The 14,509-nt window shown below is 38.6% G+C and overlaps 1 protein-coding gene across 1 annotated transcript in view; it reads left to right on the top strand.

The window, feature by feature from the left end:
- The window catches only part of ZC3H6 (zinc finger CCCH-type containing 6), a 64,184-nt gene extending 51,928 nt beyond the window's left edge, over positions 1-12,256 (top strand). The window contains exons 8-12 of the mRNA XM_047781183.1: positions 1,436-1,545; positions 2,365-2,618; positions 6,100-6,611; positions 7,214-7,447; positions 9,125-12,256. Of these exons, the coding sequence (XP_047637139.1) occupies positions 1,436-1,545; positions 2,365-2,618; positions 6,100-6,611; positions 7,214-7,447; positions 9,125-10,590 (2,576 nt within the window). The 3' untranslated portion in view covers positions 10,591-12,256. The remainder of the gene's footprint in view (positions 1-1,435; positions 1,546-2,364; positions 2,619-6,099; positions 6,612-7,213; positions 7,448-9,124) is intronic.
- Positions 12,257-14,509: the final 2,253 nt, after the last annotated feature.

The following is a 14,509-nucleotide window of genomic DNA, read 5'->3' as shown; positions in this document are numbered from 1 at the left end:
TAATATCTTCTTTATAAGTTTGTCTACAAGATTAACTTGTGGTTTTCTTTATTGGGATATTTGTCTTCAACATGACATATCAGGCCGCCTTTATTTTCTTCATAGGTATAAGCTCTTGCTGCAAAAATTTACCTGCTCTGTATAATATCTTATTGTGTAAAGTAATAGACTTTACATAATTAAACTATTATGGTATACATTTTTTCTTCAAAACATTTCATAGTTTTAATAGAGTAAGGGAAACTTTAAAATTTTTTTGAATGTTTTGTTGTGTAATTAAAATATTTAATCTTTTTTTTTTTTTTTGTCTTTTTAGGGCCACACCTGCAGCATATGGAGGTTCCCAGGCTATGGGTCCAATCAGAGCCATAGCTGCTGGCCTACACCACAGCCACAGCAACACCAGATCCAAGCCGCATCTGGACCTATATCACAGGTCATGGCATCGCCAGATCCTTAACCCACTGAGCGAGGCCAGAGGCCAAACCCGTGTCCTCATGGTTTGTAGTCGGATTCATGAACCACTGAGTCATGATGGGAACTCCCAAAATATTTAATCTTAAAATTAAAAACCAGGAGTTCTTGCTGTGGCATAAAGGGATCAGCGGTATCTCTGCAGTGCCAGGACACAGGTTCAATCCCCAGCCCAGCACAGTGGGTTAAAGTATCTGGCTTTGCCATAGCTGCAGCATGATCACAACTTTGCCTCAGATCTGATCCCTGGCCTGGGAGCTTCATGTGCTGAGGAGCAGCCAAAAAGAAAAAAATATATATTAAAAATTAAATAAATTATTTTATGTGATTATAGAAAATTTAGTATAGGAGTTCCCGTCGTGGTGCAGAGGTTAACGAATCCGACTAGGAACCATGAGGTTGCTGGTTTGGTCCCTGGCCTTGCTCAGTGGGTTAAGGATCCGGCGTTGCTGTGAGCTGTGGTGTAGGTTACAAACGCGGCTCGGATCCCGCGTTGCTGTGGCTCTGGCGTAGGCTGGCGGCTACAGCTCAGATTAGACCCCTAGCCGGGGAACCTCCATATGCTGCGAGAGCGGCCCAAGAAATAGCAAAAAAAAAAAAAGCCAAAAAAAAAAGAAAAAGAAAATTTAGTATAATATATGGTAATAGCGTCTTATTGACTCAGCAGTTGTGTTTTTTAGGTTTAAAAATATGAGAGAAATTCCCATTGTGGCTCAGAGGTAGAATTCACGAGGACGAGGGTTTGAACCCTGGCCTCGCTCAGTGGGTTAAGGATCTGGTGTTGCTATGAGTTGTGATGTGGGTCACAATCCTGTGTTGCTGTGGCTGTGGAATAGGTCAGCAGCTGCAGCTCCAAGTTGACCCCTAGACTGGGAACTTACATATGCCATGGGTGCAGCCCTAAAAAGACCAACAAAAAAGTTTGATTTTACTTGGTCGATTCCTTAATGTTTTTATTTACATGAATTTCCATGCAAGTTCTATCATAGTGGAGCAAAATGTTATCAAGGAGACAACTGTAAATTTTCACATGATGACCTGACTAAAGAAACAAAGAAGCTTTTGGACAAAGTAAGTTATATTTTTGTATCTTTCTTATTAGGTCTTTCCACAGATTCATTTGACTTGAATCATGTTTTAGAAATCATATCTTATAAAACTCTGTTGATAAATCAAAGACTTGTTAATTTATGTTTTATTCTCTTAATGTGTTAGAAAAACAGGAATATTGAACTAAGAATTAAGAATGTTTTGTTCTTATTGTTGTTCTACCATTAAAAAAGCTAATTTTTTCATCCAGTCCTTCATAAATTTTATTCTCAATTGAACTTTTGTTCAGATTCAGTTTATTTATTTACAATTTACTTGAGATAGACTGGCATATAGTACTGTATAAGGCGTACAGCATGATGATTTGACTTACATACATCATAAAATGGTTTCTGCAATAAGTTTAACATCCATCATCTCATACAGATAACAAAATTAAATAAAAATGTGATGAGAACTCTTAGCATTTACTCTCTTAACAACTTGCATGTATAGTTTATGCAGGGTTCATTATGTTTACCACGTTGTACATTATGTCCCTAGTACTTATTTATTGTATAACTTGAGTTTGTACCTTTTTCCAGTTCCTCCTTCCACCACACACTGCCTCTGATAACCACACATCTGAACTTTTAAAAAAACTGATTTACTCTGTGCAATATCCTTTACCTCTTGGAACTTTTATGTTCTTTATAAAAAATTAGTTAGCTCTTTCTGATCTATTTCAACTTTGGTATTATATTTTTCTATTAACACTTCTAGTTTACTCAAGTCTTCATGGTTTTGAATGTGAGGAAGAAAGCTTGTTTGGAAATAGTGATCTTTGCTGATTATTTTTAGGTGTTGAATACTGAGGAAGAACATGCAAATGAAGATGAAAGAGAATTAGAAGAACTTAGAAAGCGTGGCATAACTCCTCTTCCCAAACCACCACCCGGAGTTGGGCTTCTGCCAACCCCACCTGAGCACTTTCCCTTTTCTGATCCTGAAGATGATTTTCAGGCAGATCTCTCTGATGATTTCAAGAAGATTCCATCTCTTTTTGAAATAGTTGTAAAACCTACTGTGGATTTAGCACAGAAAATTGGGAAGAAGTAAGTTAAATTTTTCAAAAATGGTAGCATTACCCTGTAAACATTCTTATTAAGAAACTAACTTGGGGAGGCCCGTCGTGGCGCAGTGGTTAACGAATCCGACTAGGAACCATGAGGTTGAGGGTTCGATCCCTGCCCTTGCTCAGTGGGTTAACGATCCGGCGTTGCTGTGAGCTGTGGTGTAGGTTGCAGACGCTGCTCGGATCCAGCGTTGCTGTGGCCCTGGTGTAGGCCAGCGGCTTCAGCTCCGATTGGACCCCTAGCCTGGGAACTTCCATATGCCGAGGGAGTGGCCCAAGAAATGGCAAAAAGACAAAAAAAAAAAAAAAAGAAAAAAGAAAAAGAAAGAAACTAACTTGTATTCATGTCAATTATATAATTAAACTTAGGTAGAGAAGCAGACATCTGGCATGTATATCAGTTGCTATTTCGCACTTCCTTTTGTCCCCACCCTCTGCTACCCGCCATCAGTGCTTTTCTCTAGAGTCTCTCTTTTTTTTTTTTGTCTTTTCTAGAGCTACACCCATGGCATATGGAGGTTCCCAGACTAGGGGTCTAATTGGAGCTTTAGTCGCCAGCCTAAACAACTCCGGATCCGAGCCACAGCACAGCAACTCCGGATCCGAGCCTCGCCTGCAACCTGTGCCACAGCTCGTGGCAGCGCCAGATTCTTGACCCACTGAGCTAGGCCAGGGATCAAACCTGCAACCTCATGGTTCCTAGTCAGATTCGTTAACCACTGAGCCACGACGGGAACTCCCTCTAGGGTCTTTAACGCAGCTTCAGAAACCTCTCAACACGTGTTAACCCGGAAGAGCACTGCCAGGTGATGGAACTGGCATCCCTCCCTCCTTGTTATGAGGTGGCATTATCATTGATAATACCTTCAAATTGTGGGTGTATTTATTCTTTTAGAGAAGTATCTCTTTGGGCTAGTAGAGGAAAATCTCTAGGTAAGCTAGATCCAGGTCTGCATTTTCCAGCACCACCATTCCAGTCCTTTCCCGCATTTCCCAGGTCTGTGCACCTGGGCTCTAAGTCCCATTTATTCTTTTAACCCTGAACACTAAGGGGAGCAATGAGATCTCAGCAAGTGAGAAATAAGAAATCTATAGCAAACATCACAATGGAGTTCCCGTCGTGGTGCAGCAGAAACAAATCTGACTAGGAACCATGAGGTTACGGGTTTGATCCCTGGCCTTGCTCAGTGGTTAAGAATCTGGCATTGCCGTGAGCTGTGGTGTAGCTCGCAGATGCAGCTGGGATCTGGCATTGCTGTGGTTCTGGCGTAGGCTGGAGGCAACAGCTCTGATTAGACCCCTAGCCTGGGAACCTCCATATGCCACGGGTGCAGCCCTAAAAAGACAAAAGACAAGGAAAAAAGAAATCTATAACAAACATCGCAATTAATGTAAACCATTAAAAATTATTTCTGGGAGTTCCATTTGTGGCTTAGTGGGTTAAAAACCCGACCTGTATCCATGAGGATGCAGGTTCGATTCCAGGCCTTGCTCAGTGGGTTAAGGATCCAGCATTGCCTTGAACTATGGTATAGGTCACAGATTCGGCTTGGATCCCATGTGGCAGCTGAAGTTCTGATTGGACCCCTATCCTGGGAACTTCCATATGCTGCAAATGCGCCCTTTAAATTATTAAAGTCAAGAAGATAAGTATGTCCACTATTTGCTAAATATTGTAGATTATATCCTAGTCGATACAAAAAGGGGAAGATACAATAGATATAAAGATGAAAAATAGAGTGGCGGACTCATTATTTGGGCAGTTTCGCTTAGTAAACCCACAGGAATCAACTGACAAAGACTATTGTAAGTCATGCAGTTGTTCCTGGTGTCTGAGGAGGATTGGTTCCAGGAAATCTATGGGTATCAAAATCCATAGATGCTCAAACCTTTATATAAAATGGTTAAATATTAGCGTATGACTTTCATACATACTCCCATATACTTTACATCATCTTAGGTTACTTATATTACTTAATATAATACAAATCCTGTGTAAATAGTTGTAAATACAAAGCTGATGCTATGTAAATAGTTGCTGGCATGTGGCAAAATCAAGTTTTGCTCTCTGGAACTTTCTGGAATTTTTCTTTTTGAATATTTTCGACCTGCAGTTGGTTGAATCCACAGATGTGGAACCTGCAAATATGGAGGGCCAGGTATAATTAAATTTGTAAGATGTCCAGAAAGAAGAGCAACATTCAAAAACTAAAATCTTTTTATATGCAAGCAATAACCAATTAGATATTGTAATAAAAGTTTTTTTGTCTTTTTTTTTCTTCTGTCTTTTTTTTGCTATTTCTTGGGCCGCTCCCTCGGCATATGGAGGTTCCCAGGCTAGGGGTCAAATCGGAGCTGCAGCCACCAGCCTACGCCAGGGCCACAGCAACACGGGATCCCAGCTGCGTCTGCAACCTACACCACAGCTCATGGCAACGCAGGATCGTTAGCCCACTGAGCAAGGGCAGGGACCAAACCCGCAACCTCATGGTTCCTAGTCGGATTCGTTAACCACTGAACCACGACGGGAACTCCTGTAATAAAAGTTTATGTTTATATAGTATATGTATTTTTTCTTTTTAGTGTTGCACCCTCAGCATATGGCAGTTCCCAAGCTAGGGGTCCAGTTGGAGCTACACCTGCCAGTCTGTGCAGCTCGGGATCCAAGCCACGTCTGTGACCTACGCTATAGCTCAAGGCAACGCCAGGTCCTTAACCCATTGAGCGAGGCCAGGGGTATAACCTCCATCCTCATGGATCCTAGTCAGGTTCATTACCACTGAGCCATGATGGGAACTCCTGTAGTATAATTCTAATTTTGTTATTAAAAAGGTGTATACCTAGAAAAAGGATTAGAAGAGAATCAACTAAAAACTTTATCTCTGAGTAGTGGAACTAGTGGTGAATCTCATCTTTGTATTTTTCAAACTATCAATAATGAGTAAATTTTAGAACATGATAGCAAGCAGCACTTAAGAAAACTGAGCTAAAATGAAAGTAACATACATACGCTGGTGTTTCCCTTATAGATGATATAGAATAAATTACTTGTTAAAAATATAGTTTTAGGAGTTCCCACTGTGATGCAACAGGATCAGCAGTGTCCCTGCAGTGCCAGGACTCAGGTTCCATCCCAACCCCTCACAGTGGGTTAAACAGTCCGGGGTTGCCACAGCTGTGGTGTAAGTTGTGACTGCAGCTAGGGTCTGATCCATGGCCCAGGAACTCCATATGCTGCAAGGAGGTTCAGTGGGATCTGGTGTCATTACTGCAGCAGCCCAGGTAGCTGCTGTGGCACAGGTTCAGTCCCTGACCTGGGAACTTCTACATGCCATAGGTGCCGCCAGAAAAAGTTTTCTATTCTGATACTGTAGAACATTTAAGCAGTATCTATTTGGAAATGTAACATTCTCCTTCGCCTCTTTTCTTTGAACTAAGAAATATTATTCTTTTGTTTACAGGCCACCAGCATTTTATAACAGTGCCTCACCACCAGGACCACAGTTTCAGGAAGGCAGCCCACATCCTCAGCATATCTATAGTTCTGGGTCAAGTCCAGTTCACGGACCTAATATGTCTCAAGGACACAGTAGTCCTGTGATGCACCCAGGCTCCCCTGGACATCATCCATGTGCAGGACCGCCTGGTCTACCAGTGCCACAGAGCCCACCTTTGCCACCTGGTCAACCTGGAATTGTAGGTCCTCACAATCAAGCAGGAGTACTTGCTCAACCGGATACACATTTGGTACCACCAAGTGTGAGTGGCACTTACCATTGCCTGGGCTTTCCAGAACACATGATGAAAGTACCTAGAGAGGATCCCTGTTCTCCAGGTTCATCACACCTGCAAAGTCCTGGTGAAAGGCAGCTTAATACCAGTTATGAGTCCCTTCAAAACCCAGCTGAGTTTTATGACAATTACTATGCACAGCATGCTGTACATAATTTTCAGTCACCCAGTCACTCTGGTGGTAAGTTTACCCTTTGAAATAACGCATTTCTAATTTAAAATATTTGTGGAGTCCTAGTTTTCATTAAAAGCATGAACAGAATGCATGTTTTAAATAAAGCAAAGTAAAATATAGTAAAATTGAAACATTAAATATGTTTTAAATTTAATGAAATAGGAGTTCCTGTTGTGGCTCAGCGGGTTACGAATCTGACTAGTATCCATGAGCATGCAGGTTCGATCCCTGGTCTTGCTCAGTGGGTTAAAGGATCCAACATTGTCCCCAAACTGCAGTGTAGGTTACAGATGTGGCTCAGATCTGGCATTGCTGTGGCTGTGGCATAAGGCCAGCAGCTGCAGCTCCAATTTGGCCCCTAGCCTGGGAACTTCCATATGCCACAGGTTCGGCTCTAAAGAGAAAATAAATAAATAAGTTTAATGAAATAGTTGTAATAACTTTGAATAATAAAAATACAATCACATAATAATTTGATAATCCAATTTAACTATTATTTTAACTCAATAATACTTGTAATTATTCAGTTTCTTATAAATCACAGTGGTGCTCTCTAGTGGGGTTTTGTGCTAAATCAGCTTCTGTTTCTTTCCATGTTACATACTTAGATGGGACATGGCATAGTGAATTTGCCCAGCATCAGCCTCCCATTGTTCAAGACTCACCTCACCGTGGCAGTGCTTCTGACTGCATCAGTAGTGTGACAGGCCATGCCCCCCTGCCTGCTCCAGGCCTCCTCCCTGCAGTGCAGAGAGCTCTTTTTGTCAGACTCACTCAGAAATACCAAGAAGATGAAGAACCAGGCAGCACTCAGCCTCCAAGGGCACCAAGCAAGGAAGAAGGTGTGTTGGGTGTTACGATAGCATCTTACCTATCTGGATCACTCAGTTACTGAAGTGGTCTTGAATAAGTTAAAATTTGAAAAATGAGTTCCTCTGAACTATCCTATTTCCAATTTACCTCTTAGCTCCTCTCTTCTTGGGATTGATTGTGTTTTCCAGTGCCACTGATGCATTAGTGATGAATTGCAAAGGATTTGACTGAAGCAATGAAGAGATCTGAAGCTGAAGTGTGCAGTCTAGGAGAACAGACTTGCTATTAAACCTTTTTATTTTTTTGGAAGAAAAGAAATAGAACAGGATACCTTCCAGTTCAAGAGTTTTGCCTTCTAACCCAAGTTAAAATGATTCAGTTTTTAGACAAACTTTTATGGGAATAGGCTGTATACTTAAGGTTCTGCTATATTATTAAGGAATATATATATATATATATTTGTCTTTTGTCCTTTCTAGGGCTGCACCCACGGCATACAGAGGTTCCCAGGCTAGGGGTCTAATTGGAGCTGTTGCTGCCGGCCTACGTCAGAGCCACAGCAACGCCAGATCTGAGCCGCGTCTGCGACCTACACCATAGCTCACAGCAACGCCAGATCCTTAACCCACTGAGCGAGGCCAGGGATCAAACCCGCAACCTCATGATTCCTAGTCAGATTCGTTAGCCACTGTGCCACAATGGGAACTCCAAGGAATATTTTTGATATAAAAGATTACATGGAGACACTAAGTCTACTTTAGTGTTTTTTATATTGATAAGTGTATGGCAATTAGTTAATTCAGTTAAGGGGAGAAAAATTTAAATCATCCAGTCTTACGAATTACAAAATTGATGTGTTTTTCATTCTTAAGCATAAAATTTATGAATAACTATGTAAAACTCAATAACACTAGGTAGCTATAAGCTATTATATAGACAGTGTTACATTTTCAAAGAAGATAATATTAACTATTTATTTAGCATGACGGGGAAATGAGGGATTCCTAATAAGCTAATTTCCTGTACAATTTATATTTACTCCTGTAGGTGTTAATTTTAAGAAACAACCATTTTAATGGTAGTCTTTCTTTAAAGACTTATAAAGCTTTATGACTTCATACATAAGAAAATTAAAACTTTTCTAGATATAAAATCTTATGCTGTGATATTATATGATTGTTAATGTGTTATGAGGGTCAGAAAACGTCTGGAACAGCTATGTTTTTGTGTGTGTGTTCAGTTTTACAACTTTTATTGCCTTTATAAATTTTATTTGTCCTTTGATAGAAAGCTCTTAACTATTATCTGTTTTCTTTATAAATCCAGAGCTATGATGTTTAAGGGTTGCTTGATTTAAAGAGAGTCAAAAAATTTTGGTATTCCTTTCGAAGAGTATTTTCTCTTCTCCAACCCTATCTTACCACTTTCTTCTGATTCCCTTTGGCCAGTTGGAATGAAAGGTCCAGCATTTTCTCTGACTGGAAGAGCATTACACATGTTCTAACATCACACCTCTTTATTGTAGGGTAAAATGACTAGATTGATAATTCTTATACCACGTCTTATCTTGTTCCAGTGTTGAAACTCTGGCATTTCTATGTTGCATTTTCTTGAAGTTAGACTGTTCTTATTTCAGAAATAGTATGCTTTTTTTAATCTTAATTAAAGCCAAATATGAATGTTCCATTCTTTTTTTCTACATTTAGATGATACTGTAAACTGGTATTCCAGTAGTGAAGAGGAAGAAGGAAGCAGTGTCAAGTCAATACTGAAAACATTGCAGAAACAAACAGAAACTTTACGGAATCAACAACCTTCCACAGAACTCAGCCCTCCTACTGATCCAAGACTTGCTAAAGAGAAAATGAAAGGAAACCAAGTTGTCGACCCTAGACTTCGGACTATCTCAAGGCAAGACATTAGAAAATCTTCTGAGTCTGCCCCACTGGATCTTAGACTTGTGTGGGATCCCAGGAAATTAAGAGGGAATGGAAGTGGTCATGTAGGCTCTTCCACTGGTGGAGCAAAGTTTGATTTACATCATGGAAATACTGGCCCTAATGTCAAAGACAAAAGAGGAGATGATGATGATGAAGATACAGAAAGAGAACTGAGAGAAAAAGCTTTCTTAATACCTTTGGATTCTTCCCCTGGGATAATGCTTCAGGATCCAAGGTCACAACTGAGACAGTTTAGTCACATTAAAATGGATATTGTCCTAACCAAACCCAACTTTGCTAAACACATCGTGTGGGCTCCAGAAGACCTACTTCCAGTCCCTTTACCTAAACCTGACCCAGTATCTTCAATCAATTTACCTCTGCCCCCTCTTATAGCTGACCAGAGGCTCAGTAGGTTGTGGAATACAAAAAGCGATCATCAGAACACAGTGCCCATTGATTCAAAATTAGCAGCCAAAGCCAAAATTAACCCAACAAACAGAGAAGGCTACCTAGAGCAATTTGGAGACTTACATAGTTCAGGAAGTAAATTAGGCGATCCTAGGCTGCAAAAAAATTTTGATCCTAGACTTCACAGATTGCATAATACTGAGTCTCATCAAGGAGTTATGAAGGATTCCCATTCATCCAAGGGTGCCCCTCATTTAGCCAGATCAAACACTGGCTCATCACAACCCTTAGGGGCAGTACCTAGCAATTCTGGTCCTGGGGCTTTGCCTCCATATGCCCCTAAACTCTCATCTTCAGCTGGCCTTCCCCCAGGAACTCCAAGTTCAGTTCTTAGTGGTATTAGTTTGTATGACTCTAGGGAATGTGGTTCATCATCTACATCAGAGCTAGCATCAGAAAACACAGAGAACCAGAAAAAAAGTGGCGGTTTAGAAAGTAGTGACAAAAATGACCCTTCTCCCGAAGAAGCAACCCTGCCACAGAAAATCGCTCCAAACGTGGACGTCAGTGTTGATGGGCCAGCTGACCCACAGGCAGATGTTCCCAGGAGTTCCGATATGGTTCAGGTCCCAGCAGTGCACAGTCTTCCAATTCAGGCATTAACAGGCTTAATTAGACCCCAGTACAGCGATCCAAGGCAGTCAAGGCAGCCGGGACAGGTGAGCCCCACCCCAGAAAGTGATCCCAGTAGAGAAACAGATGACAAATCTCTGAAAGAGGTTTTTAAAACTTTTGATCCAACTGCTTCACCATTTTGTTAGCTGTTGTGTAACTAAGCAGTTCTTTTCACTCTTGTGATGCAGTCCTCTGCTGTTTTGTAACTGGTTTACCTCTATAGTTTATTTATTTTTAAATTATAAACACTTTTCAGCTGCTAGTACCAGAACCACATGAAGTTATATCCTCTAAAGCCTGTGGTATTTTATATAATATTTTTATAACTTTAAGAGACTGTAGTAACTGACATAGAAACCTATATATCATGTTAGCGTCATTAAAAGTACTTTTATTGTAAATAAACCATCATGAACTCAACACTCTGCCTGAATATATGCCAGTTGTCTTTCATAATCAGTGTTTAGAGAAATGATTATCACTTTTATACGGTTATTAGTTTCAAGCAATATAATGTACATTACTTTTGAGAAACAGTATTTTGACTAGGATCCTCTATTTGTCAACACAGAACTGATTAACATGTAATGCTAACCATTAGCTAAAATGTAAAATGAAGAAAACATTTTTAAAATCACAGCAGAGCAGTTCATGTTTAAAGTCATCACTTTTATTAGTACTGGCAATATTATTTGTGTAAATGAAGCATTTGGATGTCATATCTTTTCAAAGTATTTTATGGTTATACTGTATCATAGATGTTGGAGATACATAAATAGAATGTTTTGCTAAAGTGAAAAATCCCCAAGTTCTCTAACACGACTTTTTAAATTTAATTTTTCATATTAAATAGTTATAAGTTACTGCTGTGTTATACTATGCTGTCTGTGTTTCAATGTTTTTTTGTCTTTAGCAGCGTAATTTATATTACTTTTTCAAATGACGTAGCTGCAATAATTGTATTCATCATGACTTTGGCAATTTTTAACAAAATTTTAAAAGATCCAGTGAGAATCTGTAGTGACTGTTGCATTGATAATGTTTTAAATGTCCAGGCTCTCTATTTTTTCTTAAATACCAAGGAAACAGAAATGGTATAGTCAACTGTATACAGCAACCAATAAAGACTCTCTTTCAGATCTCACGTGACTGGCATTCTGTAACAGAGGAAACTGCCTGATGTTTTAATGTATTTAATGTCCTCTTAGTTTGGAAACCTCTAAAGTTGATTAGAAATTGTATTTTTATGAGAAAATAATTTTTATTCATTCTTGTTTATTTCTTGAAATACGTGAACAATAATGGCCCTACTTATTTTATACACATAATATGTATAACTACAACTAAGTATTACACTTAGTTTCAGGGTAAGTGTCTATATTAATATCTTGAACTAAAGGTCTGTGACAGTGTTTACTGGTAACACTCCCAGTAAGTAACTTGAAAAAGAGCATTTCATTACAAGAGATAATGAAAGTAGAGGATATCAGTTCTTCAGAAGTGATTTTAAAGTATACAGCAACATATTTCTTTGGAAACATAGCACTCATATAGCATATTGTTTAATACTAATGTAACTCCTTTCTATTCCCTTCTTTGTACTATTTTTTGCTCTGTTTCCCTCCTTAAATGAGGTTGCAGTTAAGTGAATAAGAGCTCTGCCTGCCCACCTAAGAAGTTCATTGTGTTCTAAGTGGAAGGACAGTTGTTCAAGGGAATGTGAGTTACTACTATTTATACTTTAGTTATGTTGTTGTCTAAAATGGTTCTGGATAACATTTTTTGGGATTAAAGATGCAGTTTAAAGCCACAGTAGAAAGTATTTTTTTATTTACTGTCCAAATGAACTTTATTGTTAACTGAAAAGTCAATAACATGGATAAGACTGGCGGGGAAAAAAATATATATATACATACACACTTATATTCTTAAGAATAATATTATTTTATCTGGATAAAATTGGTAGAATTGCTGAATTTTAGTAATTAAATTGCAAATTTTAGCAAATTTTGAATTTGCCCTTGTATTTTATAAATGTTATAGATAATGCTGTTATCATTTAAAACATCATACAACAAGGATAATTTGACTTATTAAAGAGCAAAATGGAACCAAAATTTTTTCCAGATTCTTAACAGATCTTTTTTTTTTACTACGATATTAAAAGATTAATTTAAAAGTGAGGTTTAAAAATCATAGATACGGAGTTCTCTTGTGATGTTAAGGATCTGGCGTTGTCGCTGCAGCAGTTTGGGTCGCTGCTGTGGGGAAGGTTCAGTCCCTGGCCCAGGAACCTCTACATCTCATGGCCAAAAACTTTTTTAAAAATTTAAATCATTAATACAAATTATAATGTTCATTTACTTAGTACTCTTGAGCCCCTATTACATCAGCTAGTATTCTGGAGCCTATTTGACAAGAAAGTTTGACTTTACCTTCAAATTCAACAATGTATATTTATGAAATTTTGTTTTATGGTTGAAATAATTATTTTTTATTCGTGATGCTTTTTGAGATAACTTTGCTTTAGGAGATATTATATCCTACCATCCTGGATTATTTTAATATTCTTCTTTTTCATATTTTCTTACCAAAATCTACTAAGTAGCCAATTCCTCCAGTTAATAAGTTCCTCTTTAAGGTGAATTGGTGTTTTTAGAAGTCATTTAAGTTGATTTACACTGTTACACTGAAAAGTACATTATGTCTCTTTTCTCAGAGCCAATCATTTACAGATTAGAGAAATCACTTCTGTTTTAGACTCATTGATTGAAATGTAATTTAACTATTCATACTGGTTTGTGAGAATTGTATGTATGTTCCCTTTTGAGGTGACTATAATGGGATATATTAGGGTGTTGAATTGGGATATCCAGGTGATCCTAATTTAGACTGAGCAACTACCTGCTTTCCCATGTCTTGTTTAGTTTGCTCCCAAATCCTACTTCTAGAACTTTCCCAGTAAGGACCTCATTCTGAATCTTGAAAGTGAACCAAATGTTTGAACCAAGTGTTTTCAAACCCTGCCTCAGCAATTAGGTCTGTTTCTGTACAGACCCTCTGTGTTACCCAGATGCATGTGCCAAACCCCAGAATTAGGTTGCAGCCAAAGCAGCCTAATTATAAAACGTTTGCCTAGGTTTCTGTTTGTTTTTAGCTTGCCAAAGGACTTTAGTATAATTTTCCTTGGTACTTATTTTAAGATGGAAGAATAGTTGATGAATAAAGAAATCCTCTTTGAGTGTTCATAGAAGCCATTTTGCTGAATTAATCAGAAGAGAGAGAGGTAGTAAAGGAGAACTTATGAGGACTGGAGACTTAAAGACATTGAGTCCATATTCTTGTTCTGAATTGATTTATAGGCGTTTTATGTCAATTTATTAACTGTGAAATGGGTATAATTTTGACTTCACAGATTTGATGTAAGGAGTGAATGATTTATTAAAATATTTGTAAATATAAAATTGCTTTGTAACTTTCACAAACATAATCTTTACATTCCCACTGGGTTAAATTGTACAAATTCCAAAATAACATGATATAGTTTGTGTGGTTCACCTATTTTGTGAAGTTTTATTTATTTTAAATTAAAAAAAAATTTTTTTAAGGGCCCCAGCTGTGGCATATGGAAGTTCCCAGGCTAGGGGTCGAATTGGAGCTGCAGCTGCTGGCTTACACCACAGCCACAGCGTCGTCATGGGATCTGAGTCACATCTGCAACCTACACCACAGCTCAGGGCAACACCAGGCCAGGGATGGAGCCCGCATCCTCTTGGATACTGGTCTGTTTTGTAACCTGCTGAGCCACAACAGGAATTCCAGTTTTATGAAGTTGTAGATGATACACTTTTAAGACACAGTAGAATTGCCTTAGAAGTTGTTTCAGAGACTATTAATCCATCAAATTAGCAATTTCCTTGAATATTTTGTGTATCAGTGAGACACAGGACTTTCCTAGTTAAAGCTATATAGACTTGTGGTGTCTATTCAAGATCTGACTTCTGCCCGTTTTGATATTGGATACAGATGGAGGGTAAAAATCCTACGACAGTCCATGTTTCTTGA

Source organism: Phacochoerus africanus, chromosome 5 (genome assembly GCF_016906955.1).
Source record: "Phacochoerus africanus isolate WHEZ1 chromosome 5, ROS_Pafr_v1, whole genome shotgun sequence".
NCBI classification, from domain to species: Eukaryota; Metazoa; Chordata; class Mammalia; order Artiodactyla; family Suidae; genus Phacochoerus; species Phacochoerus africanus.
Note: the sequence above shows the minus strand (reverse complement) of the source record. Positions and strands in the feature narration are given on the sequence as shown.